Genomic DNA, 18857 nt, shown 5'->3' with positions numbered 1-18857 from the left:
CTTTTACACACATTGACTCGACCCCTGGAGTCTTTGCTGTAAAGAAAATCAGATTTATGGAGAATCAAACAAAATCCAGTCAACAAAGAAATTCATAACATGTGAATGTAAGCAAGAACCTCAGTTCCACCTCAGCACAGAGTCCTGTGAGTGATTAGTGTGGGGGTGAGGGAGTTCAAGCTGACATTAGGACTAAGTAAACCATATATTTCCAGCTGCACTTGTTAGACGTCTGTGTGACATTTTGGTGATAAGAAGACACCTTTGAGCTTGAGTTTGTAATCGAACGTTCCTGTGCACACCGTTACCGAGCTCAAACTTTTATAGCAGTTCTGTAATAAATCTTCATGTAAGACATAATGTTCAGATGTTGTTTTGACACGTTTTAGAGAGGTGTTCATTTACTTTGTGGTCATGTGGTTAATGTCCAACATTCATTTATGTGAATGAGGTAACAGCAGGTGACAGAAACAAATCACATACAGACAGATGAATGTGCGCACCATTTGAGTCCAAGAGAAACTTCACTACAGGGACGATAAATAAAGTGCATCTTATAGTATCGTATCGCGTCGTATTGTGCCGTGTTGTATCGGAGACAGGGTTAGTAAACAGTGAAGATGTTACGGTGGTTAGGTCTTTATTGTATCTATTACTCATTCAGTCTGTTTATCAAACTTGCCGCCGACACATTTGGAACGATGTTGGAGCGCTGCTCGGACGGAGACGGGCGGAATTTGTAGCCGAGATGACGAGGAGTCGCAGAAGTTACAGAGGGGCGTAGCATCACGCCGGAAAGGGGGCGGAGATTAGCGTGTGGACCCGGGTTTTGTGTTCCCATCAATGCCGATCAGAGCCGAGGCGATATTTCCCGAGTCTACTGCAGAGTCATTTGGCCCGGGTCTGAATGCCTTTTGTAGCCTTTCACACAAAGCAAAAAAGCCAGGTGTTAGCAGGTGTTAGCGGGTGTTAGCGGGTGTTAGTGAGTTTTTTGACCAGTGCGAAAGAAGCTATAGATGGCCTCCTTGACACCTTTTTCAAACCAGCGCTCTTCTCTGGCCAGGATGTGAGCCTAACGACCCATCAACACCAGAGGGTACTAACGACTCTCAGTGATACTAGCTCAGGGTAACATCTCACCAAGTCAAGTCCAGTTACCTGGTTATTACACTTTATCTTGTCTTAACATTAGTTATCTTGTCTTTGTGCTCCTAATTGAATACAGGCCATTGTCAAAAAGAGCTAGCAAAATATCAAATTATGTTTTATTTACATGTTACGCTTGATCCCTACTTTTTCAGGAAAGAATTGTACTGTTGGGTTGTTTAATCCATAACAGTACCTTATTTGTTATACGTTAATATTTTGTCTTAAATCTAAATGTGAAATACTTTTTAACTTCAGTAAATACTAAAAATGTAAATTAAATGTACTGTAGTAAAAAGTGAAACATTTCCAGTATATTATTATATATATTTATATAACATTTTATCATCTCAAACAAAGTGTCTTTCTGTGGGTCTGATGGCAGGCTGCCGTGCGTCCGCAGCTGGATGCGCTCTGATTTTTCCACTGAGAGTTCAGCCAGTCAATCACTCACTCATGTGATCATTGTTATTTAGGTCTGACTGAGTCCATTACTTAGGACTAACATGAACCTGCTGTGCTGATGTGCAGCGAGTAATACAGACCAGAGAGTTTGTTATGATTTCTATAAAGCGAACTGACAGATGAATTCATGGTTTTCCATCTTGTTTTCTCTCTCTCTCTGCAGAAGTGGAAGCCGAGAGGCCCGGCCCTGCAGCACATGGTCAGCGGCCTCTGCCTGGACAGTCAGACTCCAACGGGCCCTCCGATCATCACACAGTGTCGCCCCCAGGTGGCCAGCCAGTCCTGGGAGCCGCAAATTATCACCTGAACCATAGCAGACTGAGGGTGGAGAGGGGAGGAGAGGAGCAGATTCTGGACCCGGCCTGTAGGAGGACTCGCTCCTGATCTCTGTCTGTCGCCTTTCTGAGGGAGGAAAGGAGTGAGAACTGAACTTCTGTGATGTCAACCTCAAGCTCCTCACTGAAAACATTTGAAGGCCTTTTTGAGCTGAACATGGAGGTCTTTTTGTGTACAGTGCTTCATCCGTCGAGGATGCTGCAGTTCTTCTACGTAATCTAAGCTTTTCACTTAAAACTGTTGCACATCTCATCTTTTCATTTCTGTATCTATCCTGGTCAACATTAGTTTCAAACTGGAGTAGTGAAGATTGCCTCAAAACAAATGATTGCATACTGATCTGTAGCAAATGCGTGGAGGTGCACCTGACCTACTCTGAGTCAAAACCACTGCTTGTCTTATCTCCTCATCAGATTGAGGCGTGCCAGATGACTGTGTGGACCGGGGCAGCTTTATGTACAGCCAACTAAAATCTGAGCTTTTATTTTTTAATGCAGTCTTGAAAGCACCATGCAAAGCACCGTCAGGAAGATTATTTATTGTTTTGCATGGTCAGACCCAAAGAATGTTTTTTTTTTCTGTCTCTCAACAAAGTTTTATGTAAATATTTGAAGCAGATAATGGCCTGTTTTTGTGAAAAGTAAACTATATGTTGTTTGAAAAATAAAATGTGGTAATAAAGGAAATATTGCTGCAGTTATTTTAATGGATTATTTTGAATATTATATTGTTTCATCTTGCACGTGGTTCCTGCAGAGGAGTGCCTTTCTAAAATGTCAACAGAAGAAATCAAATTAATAAAAGAATGATCGGCAGCTAGGTATAAAGTAATAAAGCAAATGTAATATTTCTGCTGTGTGTTTTAACTGCTGGTGTTATTAGAAATATTTCAACATCTACTCATGAATCTTAAAGTTTACTCGTAGACTTTGAGTACAGACAGATTTTATAAACCAGTAAAAGCAGAAATAACTCGCTGTATAAATCCTTTATTAAAGTCCTGCATTGAAATTGTAATATAATTTAAGTATAATTAGACAATTTGTACTTAAAGTATTAAAAGTAGGAAGTTGTCCCCAAAAATTGGAGAGGCTACAGTCCTCAATGCAGCGTTCCCGGGTTCAACTCTCACCCTCGGCCCCTTGCAGCGTGTCATCCCCCACTCTTCCCCCGATTCCGACACTGTCCTTTCATTCAATACAGGCATAAAAGGCCAAAAAAAAACTTCAACAGAAAAGTTTAACACATTTGAAAAGTTGAAACCATTAAATGTTTTTTTTTTTTACATGAAAAATGACTAAAAGGATCAAAACAGTTGCCAATAATGAATCTTTTTGTCAGCTCTACTTGCATTGATTAAAATATCAAAACTTCAGATTTTACTAACGTCATATGTTTCATATTTATGCATGTGTAAGGTTTCTGAAGATGACTGACTGAATCAGTATAAAGCAAAAAATACAATATTTCCCTCTGAGATGTTGGGGAGTAGAAGTACCTCAGAAAGTACAGCATTGCAACATAAAAATAATATTTATAACAAATGTATCCACAATTATAATCCACCTACACAATTATATCCATTGTTATGAAATGGGTTTTCTGCTTAACATAATAAAGCAATTTCTAGTAAAATCTTGAACGCAGGATTATTTAGTATTTCTACACTGTTGTATTGGTAATTAATTAAATATTATATGTACTTCTTCCAACACTGACAAGGTTCAAAATGTCATGACATAATTAGCACAGATTATGTTTAAAAATGAAGCCTGTCACATTACTGAATTTACACATAGTGGCCACAAGGGGGCGGACTGTCCACACAGTTATGTGAGAGGCTTCTTGGCTGAATTTTATGACTGTTTGGCCTTCACAGGGTGATGGATGAATGTTTGTTGTAAAAAAGGAGTCATAAAGAAGATTGAGTCTGAGATAATTAAGACTGAAAGACGAGAGGCAGTGAAAAGAACAGACTTTATGTTTGTGTTAGAGAGAGAGACTCACAGCTGGAGCATTGTGCAAAGATTACATTGACATGGCAATTATCAGCATAACAGGCTCGACAACTTTGTTACCAAAGTTTTTTTTCTTTGTTGGTTTTGCAACCTTCCAGGCCACAAGACATGCCACACTGCAGCTTAGTAGGCTACATAACTATGCGAGGAATGCAACTTAACGCTGATAAACTTCTGGCCTTTTAAAGGGGCCGAGGTTTCGTCATCGGGGGCAAAGGGGGTAAACACATCATGAGGGTCAGACGCTTAAACATGGTCCAGATCAAACCCTGACAAATGTTCAAAGAGAAAAAAAAAAGATAACTTTCAAAATGTGACGTTATCTAAACTGTCCTTTACACAATGTGGTTTCAAAAGTGCCTCCTCTGACACCAGGCCTGTTTTTGCATATCAGACAGAGAGATAAAGAGTTGGTGTTGGACACTGATGAGGAAATGCAACCAAGTACATTTACTCACACACTACAGCATGCACTTCGTAACATCTACCACATGATACTTTCACTACCTATACTAAAACAATTCTACTGCTACTTACAGTTCAAAATAATGCAGAGGTTTTTTAATCTAATTATAATAATATAGATGAAAAAAGTGTAATTAATACATAGTTATATATATGTTTTTAATCTGCAAATATTCACATTCATGAAAAACAAACGCCAATACCCATATATCTGTCATAGGTACATGTTGGCTCGATAATATTAGGCGACAGATATATCTGTCAGGCTGTAATATCTATGTGTATGCTATTTTTCATATAATGTTTTCTACAGATTCTAAAGTTTTATATATATATGTATGCTAAAAATGTTTTACTTTAATTCTTAATGGAAGTTTTACTCTGGTTTTTGTTCTGTTTTTTTTTAATCTTTATATGTTTTATTGATCTAGTTTTAATATGTAGAATTTCCAGTTTGGATAAATAAGGTCTATGTATTTATATTTCTAAGGTATTTGAAAACTATACTTGATTTCATGTTATTACATCTTTTTTTAAAACCTGGCCAAAGACAATTTGGTAAGTTATTTAATTGTTTTACTGTAGGCTCCTTCATTACCGTCAGTAAAATAATTTGCGTCTTTTATTTTTAATATATTTGTCTTTAACAGCCGATCCCTCCCTGGCAGTGATAAGGCTACAAAGTGCTTTTGCTGCTATTTAAAAAAAACAATTCAGCGAATGTCCAATTTGATCCAGGTTGCACTGTCAATCGTCAATCGATCACCTCCAATCTGCACGCGCCGGCCAATGAGGTCTCGCGGAGGCGGTCCGTTGCTAAGGAGGAAGTTTGGTTGAGTCTCCGCGTAGCAGCCATTCAGCGGCAGTGGCTGAAGCGATTGGACTGCGAGCGTCTCCCGCAACACTTTCTGTGGAATTTGAATTATTTTTGGCTCAGCACGGCTCGTGATACACAGGTGACGGCTTTAACGGGGCATCTTCTGGGTCGCAGCGGTGATCACAGGTATGTTAAAAAAATGTGTAACGGTTTGTTTCAATCAGCCTGCCCAGTAACGCTTGTTAGCTCGCAAAGCTAAGCAGCACTAGCTTGTGTTTTTCGGATGCGGCACGCGCAGCTACGGCTGTTAGCTCCCCGTAGACCCAATTACATGGTTTTAATGTTAGCTCGCATTGCTAACATGGCAAGAAACCTGAAAAAAGCAGAATGGAAGGTTCTGAGACTGCTGTACATCCTTCCTGGGTGTTGGAGAAGCCTTTCCCCTACCGAATGAGCTAACAGGTTAGTTAGCTAGCTAACGTTTGTCAAGCAGCAATCGACAACCAACTTACCTGGTCAACTTTAAGAGACGGACGTTACTCAGCAGAACCAAACCGGCTAATATGATGGAAAAGCTATCTGCTAGCACCTGATTTGACACATAACTTTCAACATGTCACACGTACTGCTTGTGTAATATCATTATAACAACTGTGGGCTGGCATGTAGTTATTCAATTCATTTGTTAAGGGGCCGTTTACAATATTTAACATAAGTGTTACAAATCGATGTATTGTACAACAGTTAGCTTAAAGCTAAATTTCAACTGCAGTTCTTCGGCAGGTAACGATTCATGCTGTATATCCACACAGTAATTAAACAGCACCGAATAAACTAGACAGCAACACAAGACACAACACAGAGTAGTTCATCACAAACAAACACACACACTCATCAGCAACAAGTAGATGTTAGTCAAGTTCAAAGCTAGGATATAGAAGACAATGTAAATTGATGGTTACAGATGTTATGTAATTATTCAGCTTGACTTTAACACCGAGGCAAAAACTGCTAATATGCAAGTGTGGATTTTACAGACTTCTCCGAGAAAGTAATGGATGTGACACTAGGGCTGGGCAATATGGCCAAAGCCCTATATCATGATACAGGACTATCATATCTTGATATATCGCGATATATCATGTGTTCTGGTAATTTAACAAATAATTAGTCCATATGAAATAACCACATGGTAAAGGCTATTTTTGGATAATCCTGGTTGAATTGGATACTTTGAGCCTGAGTCCTTTTCTGCATGTTAATGTCCCTGTTAATAAACAGCACTTGCTCCAGGTTCGCTCCCATGTGCAAGGATTAGAACGTAAAGCATTGTCAAAATTATGTAAAAATAGCTGTAGGGCAGTTCAGCCGCTGATTTTGTGACATCACGATATAGAAAAACACATATGATAGACATTGTCATATTGTTTTAACAATATATATTGTCATATTTCCCGACCCTATGTGACGCCAAACCATTGAATATCTTGTATACAGGACACAAATTGTAGAACAATCTAAAGCTCAAAATTAAAAAAGTATCCTACTGTAAAAATATGGCATAGAGAATTTCTATGGTTTGTTTATACAAAGACCTTTATGATTTAATGACTGTTTCACTAGCTTGCCTCAATATGTAGCTAACACAATAAGACATGTTGGAAGGGATGATTATTGTATGTTGTATTCATTGCAGTTAGGTTTAGTGCGTAAAAAAACATGTGGTTAAGAAAAGGACAGCTGCTTAGACGTTCAGCACCCAGCCACATGGCAGGTTGATTCCCCTGCAGATATAAACTGTGACTCACAGCCTTAACATTTTTGTGAAGTGTGATAATGCACCCTAGATTATCTTATATGGTAATGATAGCATTGCTAGACCTTTAGCTAGTAGAAAGGGAGTTTACTCTTTGGAGCGACCACAGATTGAGCAAGAGATTTCCCTCTGTGATCAGATAAACCGTAGTGGTCACATTACCTTCCGCATGCAGCCTTTACAAAGATAGCTGCATGACAGATTGTGTGTGGTAGCAGCATACAGCAGACATCCTGCTTATTGGACAGCAAGACCACATTTGGGATCTCTCATTAGCCACAATTCTTGAGTCATTACTGTTTTGTTTATGTGCTGGTGATGAGGTTTGTGACTTGAATAATACAAGCTTAGTTATGTGCTGTGGCTCATCTGGTTGTCAGCACAGAGAAGGTAAAACATCAGCACAAAGTGACACTTTTTTGTCAGCTATGAAGACACTAAGTCTTTGTGTTATATAGTACTGCAAGTAAGGCATTTTCACTATCAGTTAATCTGCATTGTTTACAAGCTGCAACGATCAAACAAGAAGTGGTTACTTTTGATATTTGATTCATCGGTTTGAGTAATTCTATAAGAAAAACAACAAAACTAGATGTATAAATATTTAGTTTATAATATAATTATAAATATAACCTAAATTCAGCTAGTTTTGGCATGTTTGCTTGTAAAATCACTTAAACAATGAATCAGTCAGTTATCAAAATAGTTGCCATTATTAGTTGTATTTAAGTTTTATTTTACATTTGGAAAGGATGACTTTTGCAAAATAATTTGATGTCTCTTCTAGACAAAAAAAAAAAGAAGAGATGATGATGTGGGAGTTTTTTCCCCTTCAAATTCTGAGAGTAACTCATGGCTTAGCTCATCTCACAGAATGAGGGAGTGCAAGATTGGCTATCTGCCTCCAAACCCACTGTGCGAGCCTGTCAGCTGTTTGAGAGAGGAGGAGAATGTGAGAGCAAGTATCTGTCCGAAGCTTTGTGATTCACTCTGTGGGAGAAACCAGCTTTACTGTCAGCAGTTCGCCCTGTTCTCTAAGGAGAGGCCCTTTCTTGGCAGGGAGCTGTGCATGTGAATGCTGAGTAGTGATGCAACATGTGTAGATAAACTCAATGTGTGATGACGACGCAATCAAACGGCTTTACTTGCGTCCCCTGATAGCAGCGAGATAGTCATGCTTGTTGTCGCTGATGGTGAAAGCAGTAGCGAACGCCGGTGTCAGCTTAACTTCCGTCAGGTGGTAACTGAATGGATATGACAGGCGAAATGTTTGCCTCTGTGCTTCTGTTCTTCTGTTACAGCATCAAATGGTCTCTATCCGGGCAATTTGTCTGTGACCATCTCCTGACTGCTTACCTGTCAGGTTAATCCTTACATTTGGCTGCAGTTTTGATGCGGGCCATTGAACATGCTGGCTGATGTTGTCATCCATAACCTGTGCTTTCTGTCAACATCACAGCTCGCTAGAAGCATAGCATATTTCGAGTGATGGAATGAAATGCTCGAATGTTTGCTTATTCAGTTTGAGTAGTGTGGGAAGGTGAGAATAAGGACGTGTAAACTCAGGTGCACCGAGACGCCGGAATATCAGGTTCTTGTCCAAGTTATAGCAGCTGTATTTTTCCTTTTTTTAAACACAGCTTTCGAGGATGAACAGTGATTAGGTAATTTATCTATTTGTGGCCACGTTAGATTAATAACTGTAATATGACTACGGTAAACCTTCTCAAGGTAAAATTCCTGGTTAGTTCGAGGCGAAGGTTGACTCGTGTTCTTCCCTGTGCTCCACCACTGTCCTTTTCTCCAGTTCTCTGCTTTTTATCTGTTTGCTGATCCTGTTATGTACATGTAAACGCAGAAAACTCTCCTCTGGCTTCCTTTTAACCAGCTAACATACTATTCACTGGTAAACTTTGCCAGGGAAAATGTAAACAAAGGCTCTCGGTTTGCATGCTGTCGATGGATCCTTGTGAATCAGACTCGATGACCGCGGTAGAAGGCGTCCAGAATAAGTATGTAGAAATAGTATTCAAGCCGTTGTCCTCTGAGTAGTTTTGAGGGTGGCATCCCGGTGTGTTTTTTATGGCGTGAATGTCACTGATTATGACAAAGAATAGAGAAAAGGCCATGATTACGGTTAGAGTGGGATTTGTTTTGACGCTCTGCTCTGCCAAAAGCTCTAACCTTTTGGGATGACAAGTTACCAAAACAGTGCTTAATAACTCAAAAGCAGTAATGCACTTGTAATTGGACAGTGTGATGATCAGTGTGTACAAATATGCACCCAAAGCAAACTTCTCTGCTGTGTTAAAAGCAGACAAAATATCCGTAGTTATTCGAGGACACACAAGCATCCTTACCATGCACAGCTCCATGTGGGAACTGGTAGCTTTGCATCATTATAAAGCAGGCATACTGTACACACTTGTAGGATCCACACTCAGAGCTCCACATTCTGAGCTGATTGGGACCGGATCCAACAGGGACACACTGAGAAGATTCAACCAGAGGGGAATCAGGATCTCAGATGTGCAGCTGACCCCGTTTCAACATAAGTAGCCTAAAATAGGCTGTGTGGCACCGCAGAGCTGGATTGAACTTTGTTTGATGTGTTTGTTGGTGAGCAGCAGTGTTGTGTTATCCTCCAGACTCCTCTCCACCACAGAGGGAAACTGCTGTTGTTGGTTTTGACCTTTTCACAAAAGAAAGATCTGTTTCAAAAACAGATTGTACACAAACCCAGGCATAACAACATGAAGGCCAGGGAGCGTCTTTGGATATGTTTAGATGCACTTACACACACACATATACACACAGTCACACACACACACACACACACACACACACAGCAGTCAGGATAGGTTAGGAAATCTGACATGTTTATATTTGTTGCATTGTTCTGAATGTCCTAACCTTCTGAACTCTGCCAGTGCCTACAGATGTATTTCTGCTTATTGTGATGTTTTTCTGGAAATGCTTCACATCCGTAAAATCTGTACAACCTTTGCTAAAAGGTAATGCAAGTCATTTACTGTAATGATTGATACAACATTTTTAATTGTAAAATAAGTGGAAAATATTACAAAAATCTGTCATGTTTATTCATCAGATTTTTGCTAAACAAACACACAAAACATTTTCTGTTGGCAGAAAATATTTTGGGAAGTTTTTTGAACTCTCAATATTTTTAGTTTTGAGACATTGTCTTTTTTATAATGGAAGTTTAAACACGATTATGCAAATAAGGATCTCCTGCAGCCAGATCACTGCTGTCCCATGCCATCTGCGCATTGTTTTGTCACAGTGTGTGTGTAGTTATTATGAAAAATGATCAGAATCTGCTTATTACTACCAATAAATATGGACTATATGACATGACAGTCTTTCTTCCTTTTCTTTGAAACTCAATATAAGCGACCACTGCCAAACACACACATAGCAGCTCCGTATCATTGTTGTCCTTCATTGACACTACTCTGTTGCATGCCTTTACATTCTTTGTGTGAGCTGCTTTTATTGCACATAAATCAAAAACCTGTTGGAGATATTTATCAGGCAAGAGTTTGCATTTCTTCATAAAACAGTTCTGTCGCCTAACCTGAGAAAGCAAATAGAGTTTTGCAAATTTCCAAGAATTCCAAGACTTTTGAAATCATGCTCCTACTACTACTACAGTGCATTTAGCCTCATTGTTTAATACAAAGCGTGCAGTATTTGTATCCTTAGGCTGTTTCTTAGATGCATTATTTGTCTTAGTCAGCACTCGTTTGATTAAAAAAAAAACAAGGGTGGGTGCTGTACAGTGTCGCACTGCTTTGAGCGCAGTTTTTTGAGCATCCCCATTTGGGACAATGTCCTTAGCTCTTAATTAGGTCCAAGGGGCATTGAGCTCCTCACTTTGCCCCCGCTGTTTTAAACTGTGGATTAGGACTGGGAGTGTAGGGGGTGTGCGTCACTGTATGCGAGGAGTTGCCTTTCAAGTTTGCGTCTGTATCTCTCCTCCGTGGGTATGGTATGGGGCTCAGGGACTCCTTTTGTCTCTCTGGGCCCCTATATAGAGTGATACCTGAGCCTCCTGGACGGGAACAGCTCATGCTTTATTCAGCCCTGTGATCTCTGGTTTAATTACGAGTGACCCAGGACAGAGTGATCGCAGGTGTATCTCACAGGGTGGGAACTTTTACCAGCTACCAGAGGTGCTTTACACCTCTCGAAGACACGCTGGCAGGGGTTTCAGTTTCAGTTTTAGGACTTTGGCTTGTGCCTCATTGTTTCTGGCTCCTCCTCTGAAAGCTTCTCAGGTCCGCCAATCCCTTTATATTTCCATTCCACATAAAAGCCTGGAGATGGTTGCAGCTCGTTTAGGTAATTCACTTTTAAATGTGTTCTTAAACTTTTCAGTTTGTCTGTGTTTTGGCTTCAGATTGGTCTGATAATAGGACTATTAATTCTAAAATGTGGTTTGTCAAACTTGTATCTACAGTTTTTATCAACTTATTATAGTATAAGTATTTTAAGAACAATGCATGACTGACATTTGTATACTACATCTGAAGTACCCCTTGCAGTACGCTTACCCCCATTTGAAGACCACTGCTGTATAGAACCAAAAGTGAGTTACCTGTGTAAAAAAACCTTAACCTGGACATACAGTATGTACAAGGCTTAACCTGCAGTTGTATTTGTATCACAGCTACAAAGATTTTGGTGTGGCTCGATAAAAACACGATGGTGCTTCTCACCTCTCTGTATGCACTACAGTGAACATCTCAGCGTGTGGTTGCTGTAATAACTCCCTGTCTCAACACTAAGTGACACGTGTGTGCGTCTGTGTTTATGTCTAATGACTGCCTGTCTATAGTATGACTGACAGTGATGACATTCCCTCAAACATTGTGCACAATTTCTGTTTACATAACTGAGTTCAGCCTGCGTGTTATTTTCCTGTGTAGTTCTGTCTGATCTGCAGTCTGGTCCTGTCCTCTCTTAGCCCCACCTACCAACCGTTGTCACCCTGGATGTGTATCACTGGTTCCCTGGTAACCACCATAGTGGATGATGGGTGATGCAGCAATAAACAGACAAAATGACGTGCTTCCCCATGGCTAAAAAAAAAGCAAATCCTTTCCTAGGAAACGTGAAATGATTTTTAAAGAGAAACAAAATGAGCCTCAGCTTTTATTCATGTATGCGCATTACAAGCTTTAATCTTTATTTTCTTTTTTAGAAACAAGAAGCTTCTATTCTGTTACTTCTCCCTTGGTGTGTTTGGTCACCCTCATTGGTCCTATTTGTGTATTTGACATGAACTTCCACTAAAACTCTGTGGTCATCTCTCCTCTGCTGAACTGCTTGTGTGTCATAATACCAGTAAGACAGTTCAAAAGGGAGGGTTAAACGTATATGCATACAAAATATAGTGACTTTAATGTTTAGTTTTTCAACCATGTGCTATGTCAGTTTTCAAAATATATATCACAGGGATTATTAGACCATTTTTAACCTCCGTTCTATCTCCCAAATGATGCATATAGTGTAAAAAAACAACTGCAGAATTTGCAGGTTCAGCTGCAAAATTTGGCTTGGATTTCTCATCTCTGCCTCTCGTTGTATTGCAAACCTGCTAAAAGTACGCTATGAACAGAAAAAATTCCCCCCAGGAATTAGAATCCGAAGTTAGATAAAAACTAGCAGTTTATGCAGATATTAGTCTAGACAGCATCTTCTTCCACTGAGATGTTTGAGTGTTCTGGTTTAATTGTTTTCATGTAAAACGAGGTTTCGTAGAGAAATCTCTTCCACATAGCAAAACAAGACGTGGAAGAAATTGTGGCCTTGATATCAAGACCAGACCAAGACTCAGCACAAGTCTGAAAAAGTAATTGATATCCATCTTTAATCAAAATGGCCTCAAACAGTTCAGCATATCTTTTAACTCCAGGCATCATAGCTTTGAGAACAGTCTCTTCTGCTGACTCGAGGTTTACAGGGAAGCTCCTTCTGGCCCATATGGATCTACTTGGACCGGAGCTGGCTGTTGTGTAACTGCAGTGTGTCTGATCCAAAGTCCTCTGGCTACTGTGCTTCTGTTTAATAACTGTATGATTTGAGTATGCAAAAGATTCAGTGATGAGACACTCAAGTTCTATGGTGCAATTGAGTTAATTTATTATAGCAGCAGTGACTACAAAGAAGTTGTTGTAGCAGTGATGTATTTCGGGTTGCTGTTTTGTAGACACTGGAGGGAGGAGAAGCTCAGCAGCCAACACAGTAGACTTGCCTAATCGATGATGAACGTTCCCCGAGCACAAGAAAGATGTCAATTATTAATGAGCTAAATATCATGTTCTGCTTCAAGAACAGAGGCTTACTTTTCGTTCAGAGATAAACTGCTGCTAGCATGGAGGTAAAATGTGCTGGATAGTTCTCACAGTTGGATCTGCTTTGCCTTGTCGGTCCACATAGCTGTCAGATAATGTGAAGTAAGTCAGGAACAGGTAGTTTAACCTTTTTCCTGGGTAGGAAGGGGTTATCGGTGTCGATGGGCGGCTGGAACTTGTTTCCTGTGTGTTGCATCACTGTGCAGCGCCTTCAGCACTGCAGCGTTTTGTTTACCACTGAATTACAGGGACAGGTGTGTGAGCAGCATGTGCTTGCACATTTGTTGTACGTATGTTTCACTGCAGAGAGAGGGAAAGTGTGTGAAAAACAGGAACACGGCAATAGTAGCAGGTTCACACACTCCCCACCATTGCACCATTCACTCCACCACGGAGCGGTCTGCGGAGAGAGGGATGTCTGGCTTGTGAGAGTGCCACTGTGCTGAGTCGACAGGCGGGGAACAATTGCTTCACTGTGCTGCCTGTCCGTTTGGCCGCCTTCATGCAGCATTTCAGCGAGGGGCACCGTCGGCTTTTGGCTCTGCGAGCCTTGTTGACCAGGCCTTTGCCTGCTGGTCAGTGACCCGTTGTGCCCACAGTGCCTGCAGCTCGTCAGGCCCCTAAGGGCTGACGATTATCCCACAGTAATTGGTGCCTGGGCTCTGGCTGATCAAAGGTGCCCGGCTGATTGTAGAGCCCTGGTAATTTTCCATTCTCTGATGCTCTGCAGTCTTTGCCTGTTCGTCTGTCTTCCTGCCTGCTTGCCTGCTCAGACCCCGGCTATGGCGGAGGAGGGAAAGGCTTGATGTCTGACGGCTTTATTAAACCTGCTTTTCTCATAGGAGATGACGGGGCAGGGCTGTCCTTTCTTTGCCCTTTAAAAATATCTTCTTTGTGAGATATGGGTAGAACTGTAAATCACTTAAAAAAATCAGTAGACTAGTAAGGTCAGAAGTGTAAGCCCCAGAGTTGTAGTCCAAAAAGCCATGTGACTTGGCACAGCTTCGTTGAGCAAGACACCTCCGCCTCAGTCATGTGACATGCAGGTTTTCTGACTTTCTGAACTCTGTACTCGCTGATTATGCTGATTAGTTTCTGTTCTGTGCTTAGTGACATCATCTGGTTTATTCACTGGCTGGTGTGGAGTACAGCCCAGCCAGTTTAACTCTGAACATTGTGTGTAGCACATGTAGCAAAGCATTACAGCTGAGCAGACAGTGGTCATCACTACATTTGTTTAATTATGTTACATGTTCCTTAGTTATTTGTTTAGGAAAGCAGCCTTCTGAATACTTTTGCATAGTCATGACGGTGCAACAATTGGTGCACAATCCACATATAATAGCTCTATATTCCTACCAGATCAGATGTGCTAAATTGATGATCTTTCCCCTCTAAAGTAGGTATCATATAGGCCTCAAAAAATTCTTCATTGGGCAGCTCGACCTCATTCTTACCCACTGTATCAAGCACGATTAAACAATGCTTGCTCGTTAAATGTTCCCAAGTCTTAAAATACGAAATGATTTTATGGCCTGCCTGAGTTCCATCTTTGGCTGCAGAGAAAGAGCTTGATTGCCCGGCTCCTTGGCCGTGTGAATGGACATGGTGAAATCACTTCTTGTGTTCATATTACAGCCTGCTACTTTGGACTCTTTTACAACAGAGCCGTCCAACTTTTTTGGAAAAAGAAGGCGTCTTAGAATGGCTGCTGAATCATTCCTGGCACTGAAATAAAAGGGCACCATTGAATACTCTGCTTACTTCATTGCTTACATAAACTTTAGCCTCAATGACTTTAGGATCAAGGTATTTTCAGGTGAAACCTGTCATGATATAATCTCATTCTTTCTGATAATCCTACAAAGTTTATAGTCCAGCCCTCCACAGGTGCTTTCCAGCCTGGTTTGACTCACCACAGAACTATTTCCGATCTTCTATCTGATACTAAAGTGCTCCCTGTCCTTCCTGAGCCAGTGCTGTGTTCCCTAATCTAATTAAACCACACAGCTAACACAATTCCAGCCATTAGGACATAAGCCATTGCTTGGCAACGTAGCATGGTCTCAGAAGGTAAAATTCACACATTTACCCTTAAGTTTAAAAAGCGGTGGACCTCCTTAATGCCATTTTATAGAAGTAAAGTCCTGCTCCCCTCCTGCCCCTGAGCTTGACAAATAGCTCAAGCAGGAAACAAAGAGCTGAGTTCAGGTACGAGGAAAGAATTCCTGAGATGAGCGGAGCTCCCCAGCTGCACTGTATACTACAGCAGCTCCTTTTACATTCATGCTCACAAGACCAGTTTGGTTGGCTGATTCCTGACGTCAATACAATCCACCTTGTATCATGTGGACTCCTGTTTCTGTTTGAGTCAGATTCCTTTTCCCCCTTTGAAGGTGAATAAGGAATAGATTCAACCCTCAAATAACCCTTTAGTCAGAGATAATTGTTTATATCCTACATGCCTACCATACAGAAGACCTTGAAAAGACTATTAAAAGACTAAGAAGTTTATCACTCTCTCACATCTTATAACATTTTAATAACAGACATTAACATTTTGACACTTGACCTTGCAGTGTCACTATCTACAAGACTACATCTAGATATCTGATGAGGTTATTTCCTGTTCTGGTCCTGTTGGAAATTAACAAGAGGAAAAAATGGAGCACAAACGGAAGCAGCTTTTGGACACAGCTACCCTTGTGTGTGCAGTGGTTTGCCGGATCTGTGCTGGGTGAGGCTGTAACATTAGCAGGGTTAGCATTACAAGCTAGCAGTCTGCTCTCGAGGCATTTCCTCAAGTAATCCGCTACCCCGTGTAGCCCGAACACCGTGTAAAACCGGTAACACAGACTACCATGGAAAGCTTGGAGCCAAGGCTTAAAACTACTTCATGATATGAAACATGATTGATGTCTTTGAACCTCATACGCAAAGAAAGAGGGACTTATGAAAGATCAGATTGAGTTTTATGAGCATCTTACACAAAAAAGTAAATAAAAGCAACACAACTCCAACCTCATTAATTCCAAGTTTTAAATAGTTTCTGCGTCAGTGAATTTAATTCAGAAAACATTTGCTGTAACGGAGGCATATTTATTTTCATAAATAAACTGGTTTTAAGATTAATTTAGCCGACATGGGTAAATGAGGTGGAGAGACTGGTGTGCGTTTCTGTGTTCTTGGCTTGGTCAGTGATCCCATGTCCGTTCACTCAGCAGGAAGTTCCTGTTCCACTCTATCCTCTCATCACGCCTGCTGCTGGACAAACACTGCTACTGACACACACAGACACACGCTGTAACGGCCACTGTGCTGCCATTTACCAATAGTGGTGTTGGGATGAAAAGCTCTATTATTGACAACACATTGACTCAGCAGCTGGAACCATGGAGTGGGCTCTCTGCGTGATATCGATTCCTCTGCGAGCATGTAATCCGTTTTCTGTCTCTCTCTCTGTCCTTTCACTCTTCTGTGTCTTTTCTCTCTGTCAGTTTTTCAGTCACCTTCTTTCAATTCCTCCTCACACTGTCACTTCTGTCTATGCCTCTTCTTCTCTGATTGTTTTCTCTCTCTGCCACTTGTGTGTGTGTTTCCCTCTCTGTCTCGCTCTTCCTGTGCGCCTGTGTTTGTATCTAAGCGACTAACATGTTCTCTAGTGTATATGTGACGCCTCACAACGTGTCAAAAGCGTGTGTGAATGTCAGAAGTCAGCAGCGCAGTGTTTAAAGCCCCAGCAGAATACATTTTACCCTGCAGCCATGTCGAGATGATGATTGGGAGAGCAGTGAGGAGTGACGGGCCTTCATCACTCACTGCACACACATGCTGACACCATTCCACACTGCAGGGCTTCCCTCGCCTCTCATACACTCAGATGGCCTGCCAGTGTGATTTTTCCGGCCTAACTAAAACAAATTGTAAAGGTCGTTTTTTAATTTTTGTTGGTGACAGGGGATTATTGATGATTTTTTTTGTGGCTATTTTTACAGTTGTGACCATGGCCAAAGTTACCTAAAATATTTAGCATGATTTTTCATTAGGGCTGGGTGATATGGCAAAAATATTCTCGTTAATTAAATGTATTGTATATTTATGTATATTTATCGCTGAACGTCATTAGACGGTGCTTCCAGTTTTACCCCTTTCCCACTGAAATTAGTGCATTTGACGTAGGTTTTTCAGACTCGGGAAGACCCGCTTATAGATGCCGATTGTCTCTTTTCCCATTGCCAGTGAAGTATCCTCCTGTCGGTCTCTTTTCTGCGTCACCGTCTGACATCACAAACGCGGCGGAAACACGGTTAGTAAACAGTAAAGATGTTACAGTGGTTAGGTCTTTATTGTATCTATTACTCATTTAGTCTGTTTATCAAACTCATCGGTGACACATTTGGAACGATGTTCGAGCGCTGCTCGGGCAGAGACGGGCGGAATTTGTAGCTGAGATGACGAGGAGTTGCAGAAGTTACCGACGGAGCATAGCATCACGCCGAAAGGGTGCGGAGATTAGTGTGTCGACACGGATTTTGTGTTACCATCAATGCCGATCGGAGCCAAGGCGATAATTACCCGGGTCTACTGCAGAATCATTTGACCCTGTCTGAATGCTGATTGTAGCCTTTCCTATTAAGCAATAAAGCCGGGTGTTAGCGGGTTTTTTGACCAGTGGGAAAGCAGCTCAAACAAGTTCTTTTGGCAGAAAATGGGCGTGTACTGACGTGTCGGCTAAAACACCTGCAGTCATGCTGTGTAAACAATGTCCAAAGTTTTATGTCCATGTCGAGGTCAGTTTATCATCCTGCAATCTTATTTATTCTGATTAATATGGGTAGGAATATATTTTTGCCTTCCGTCTGCATCTTGCATCCACATCTTTTGCTGGCTCTGTTTTCGTATTAGCATACAGGCACAGACTCATTTGCATCATATGGAGAGACACTAACCTCCTGCTGCTGAAAATGTGTCTGTCTGCTCTATAATCTCTGTTTACCAAGCAGTGGGATAGTATTTGTGTTAACGGCAAAAACAGCCAGGTTTTTTAGTCATCAGTAGCAGTTGCCAGGATAGCCAGCCACCACATTAAAGCATATTGTAAAGGCTCTGCAAACCACCACCGACAGCCCGATTTAACTTTCCCTTTATGCATTAGTACCACACATAGGATAGAAAAAATATCCCCATGCAGTTCAGTTCCTCCTGGGTTTGCTCACAAGCTTGTTATGGGAGCGAGTTAATTGGCTCAGATCACTGCATCATTTCTCCTTCTTTGTAGTTTTCCTTTGATGCTGAAATTGACTCTCTTTACTTTTAAAAATTGCAATCACGTAACAAGTTTAATCGATAAATGTGGCTATTAACCGAGCTTTTGCCTCAGGCTGTGAGGCCGGTTACATTGCTGCGAGTCAGTG

The 18857-nt window shown here is 41.0% G+C and overlaps 2 protein-coding genes across 5 annotated transcripts in view; both read left to right on the top strand.

Moving 5' to 3' along the window:
* galnt16 (UDP-N-acetyl-alpha-D-galactosamine:polypeptide N-acetylgalactosaminyltransferase 16) overlaps nt 1-2627 on the top strand; it is a 48220-nt gene extending 45593 nt beyond the window's left edge. The window contains exon 15 of the mRNA XM_069661470.1: nt 1775-2627. Coding sequence (XP_069517571.1) covers nt 1775-1918 — 144 coding nt within the window. The 3' untranslated portion in view covers nt 1919-2627. The remainder of the gene's footprint in view (nt 1-1774) is intronic.
* A 2677-nt stretch (nt 2628-5304) lies between these two features.
* Nucleotides 5305-18857, top strand: part of numb (NUMB endocytic adaptor protein) — a 47347-nt gene continuing 33794 nt past the window's right edge. For all 4 annotated transcript variants that reach the window (XM_069662029.1, XM_069662027.1, XM_069662028.1 and 1 more), the window contains exon 1: nt 5305-5433. The gene's annotated coding sequence lies outside the window, so the exon portion shown is untranslated. The remainder of the gene's footprint in view (nt 5434-18857) is intronic.

This window comes from Semicossyphus pulcher, unplaced genomic scaffold (genome assembly GCF_022749685.1).
Source record: "Semicossyphus pulcher isolate SPU_LCO1_2020_fin unplaced genomic scaffold, fSemPul1.0.p SCAF_14, whole genome shotgun sequence".
NCBI lineage: Eukaryota > Metazoa > Chordata > Actinopteri > Labriformes > Labridae > Semicossyphus > Semicossyphus pulcher.
Note: the sequence above shows the minus strand (reverse complement) of the source record. Positions and strands in the feature narration are given on the sequence as shown.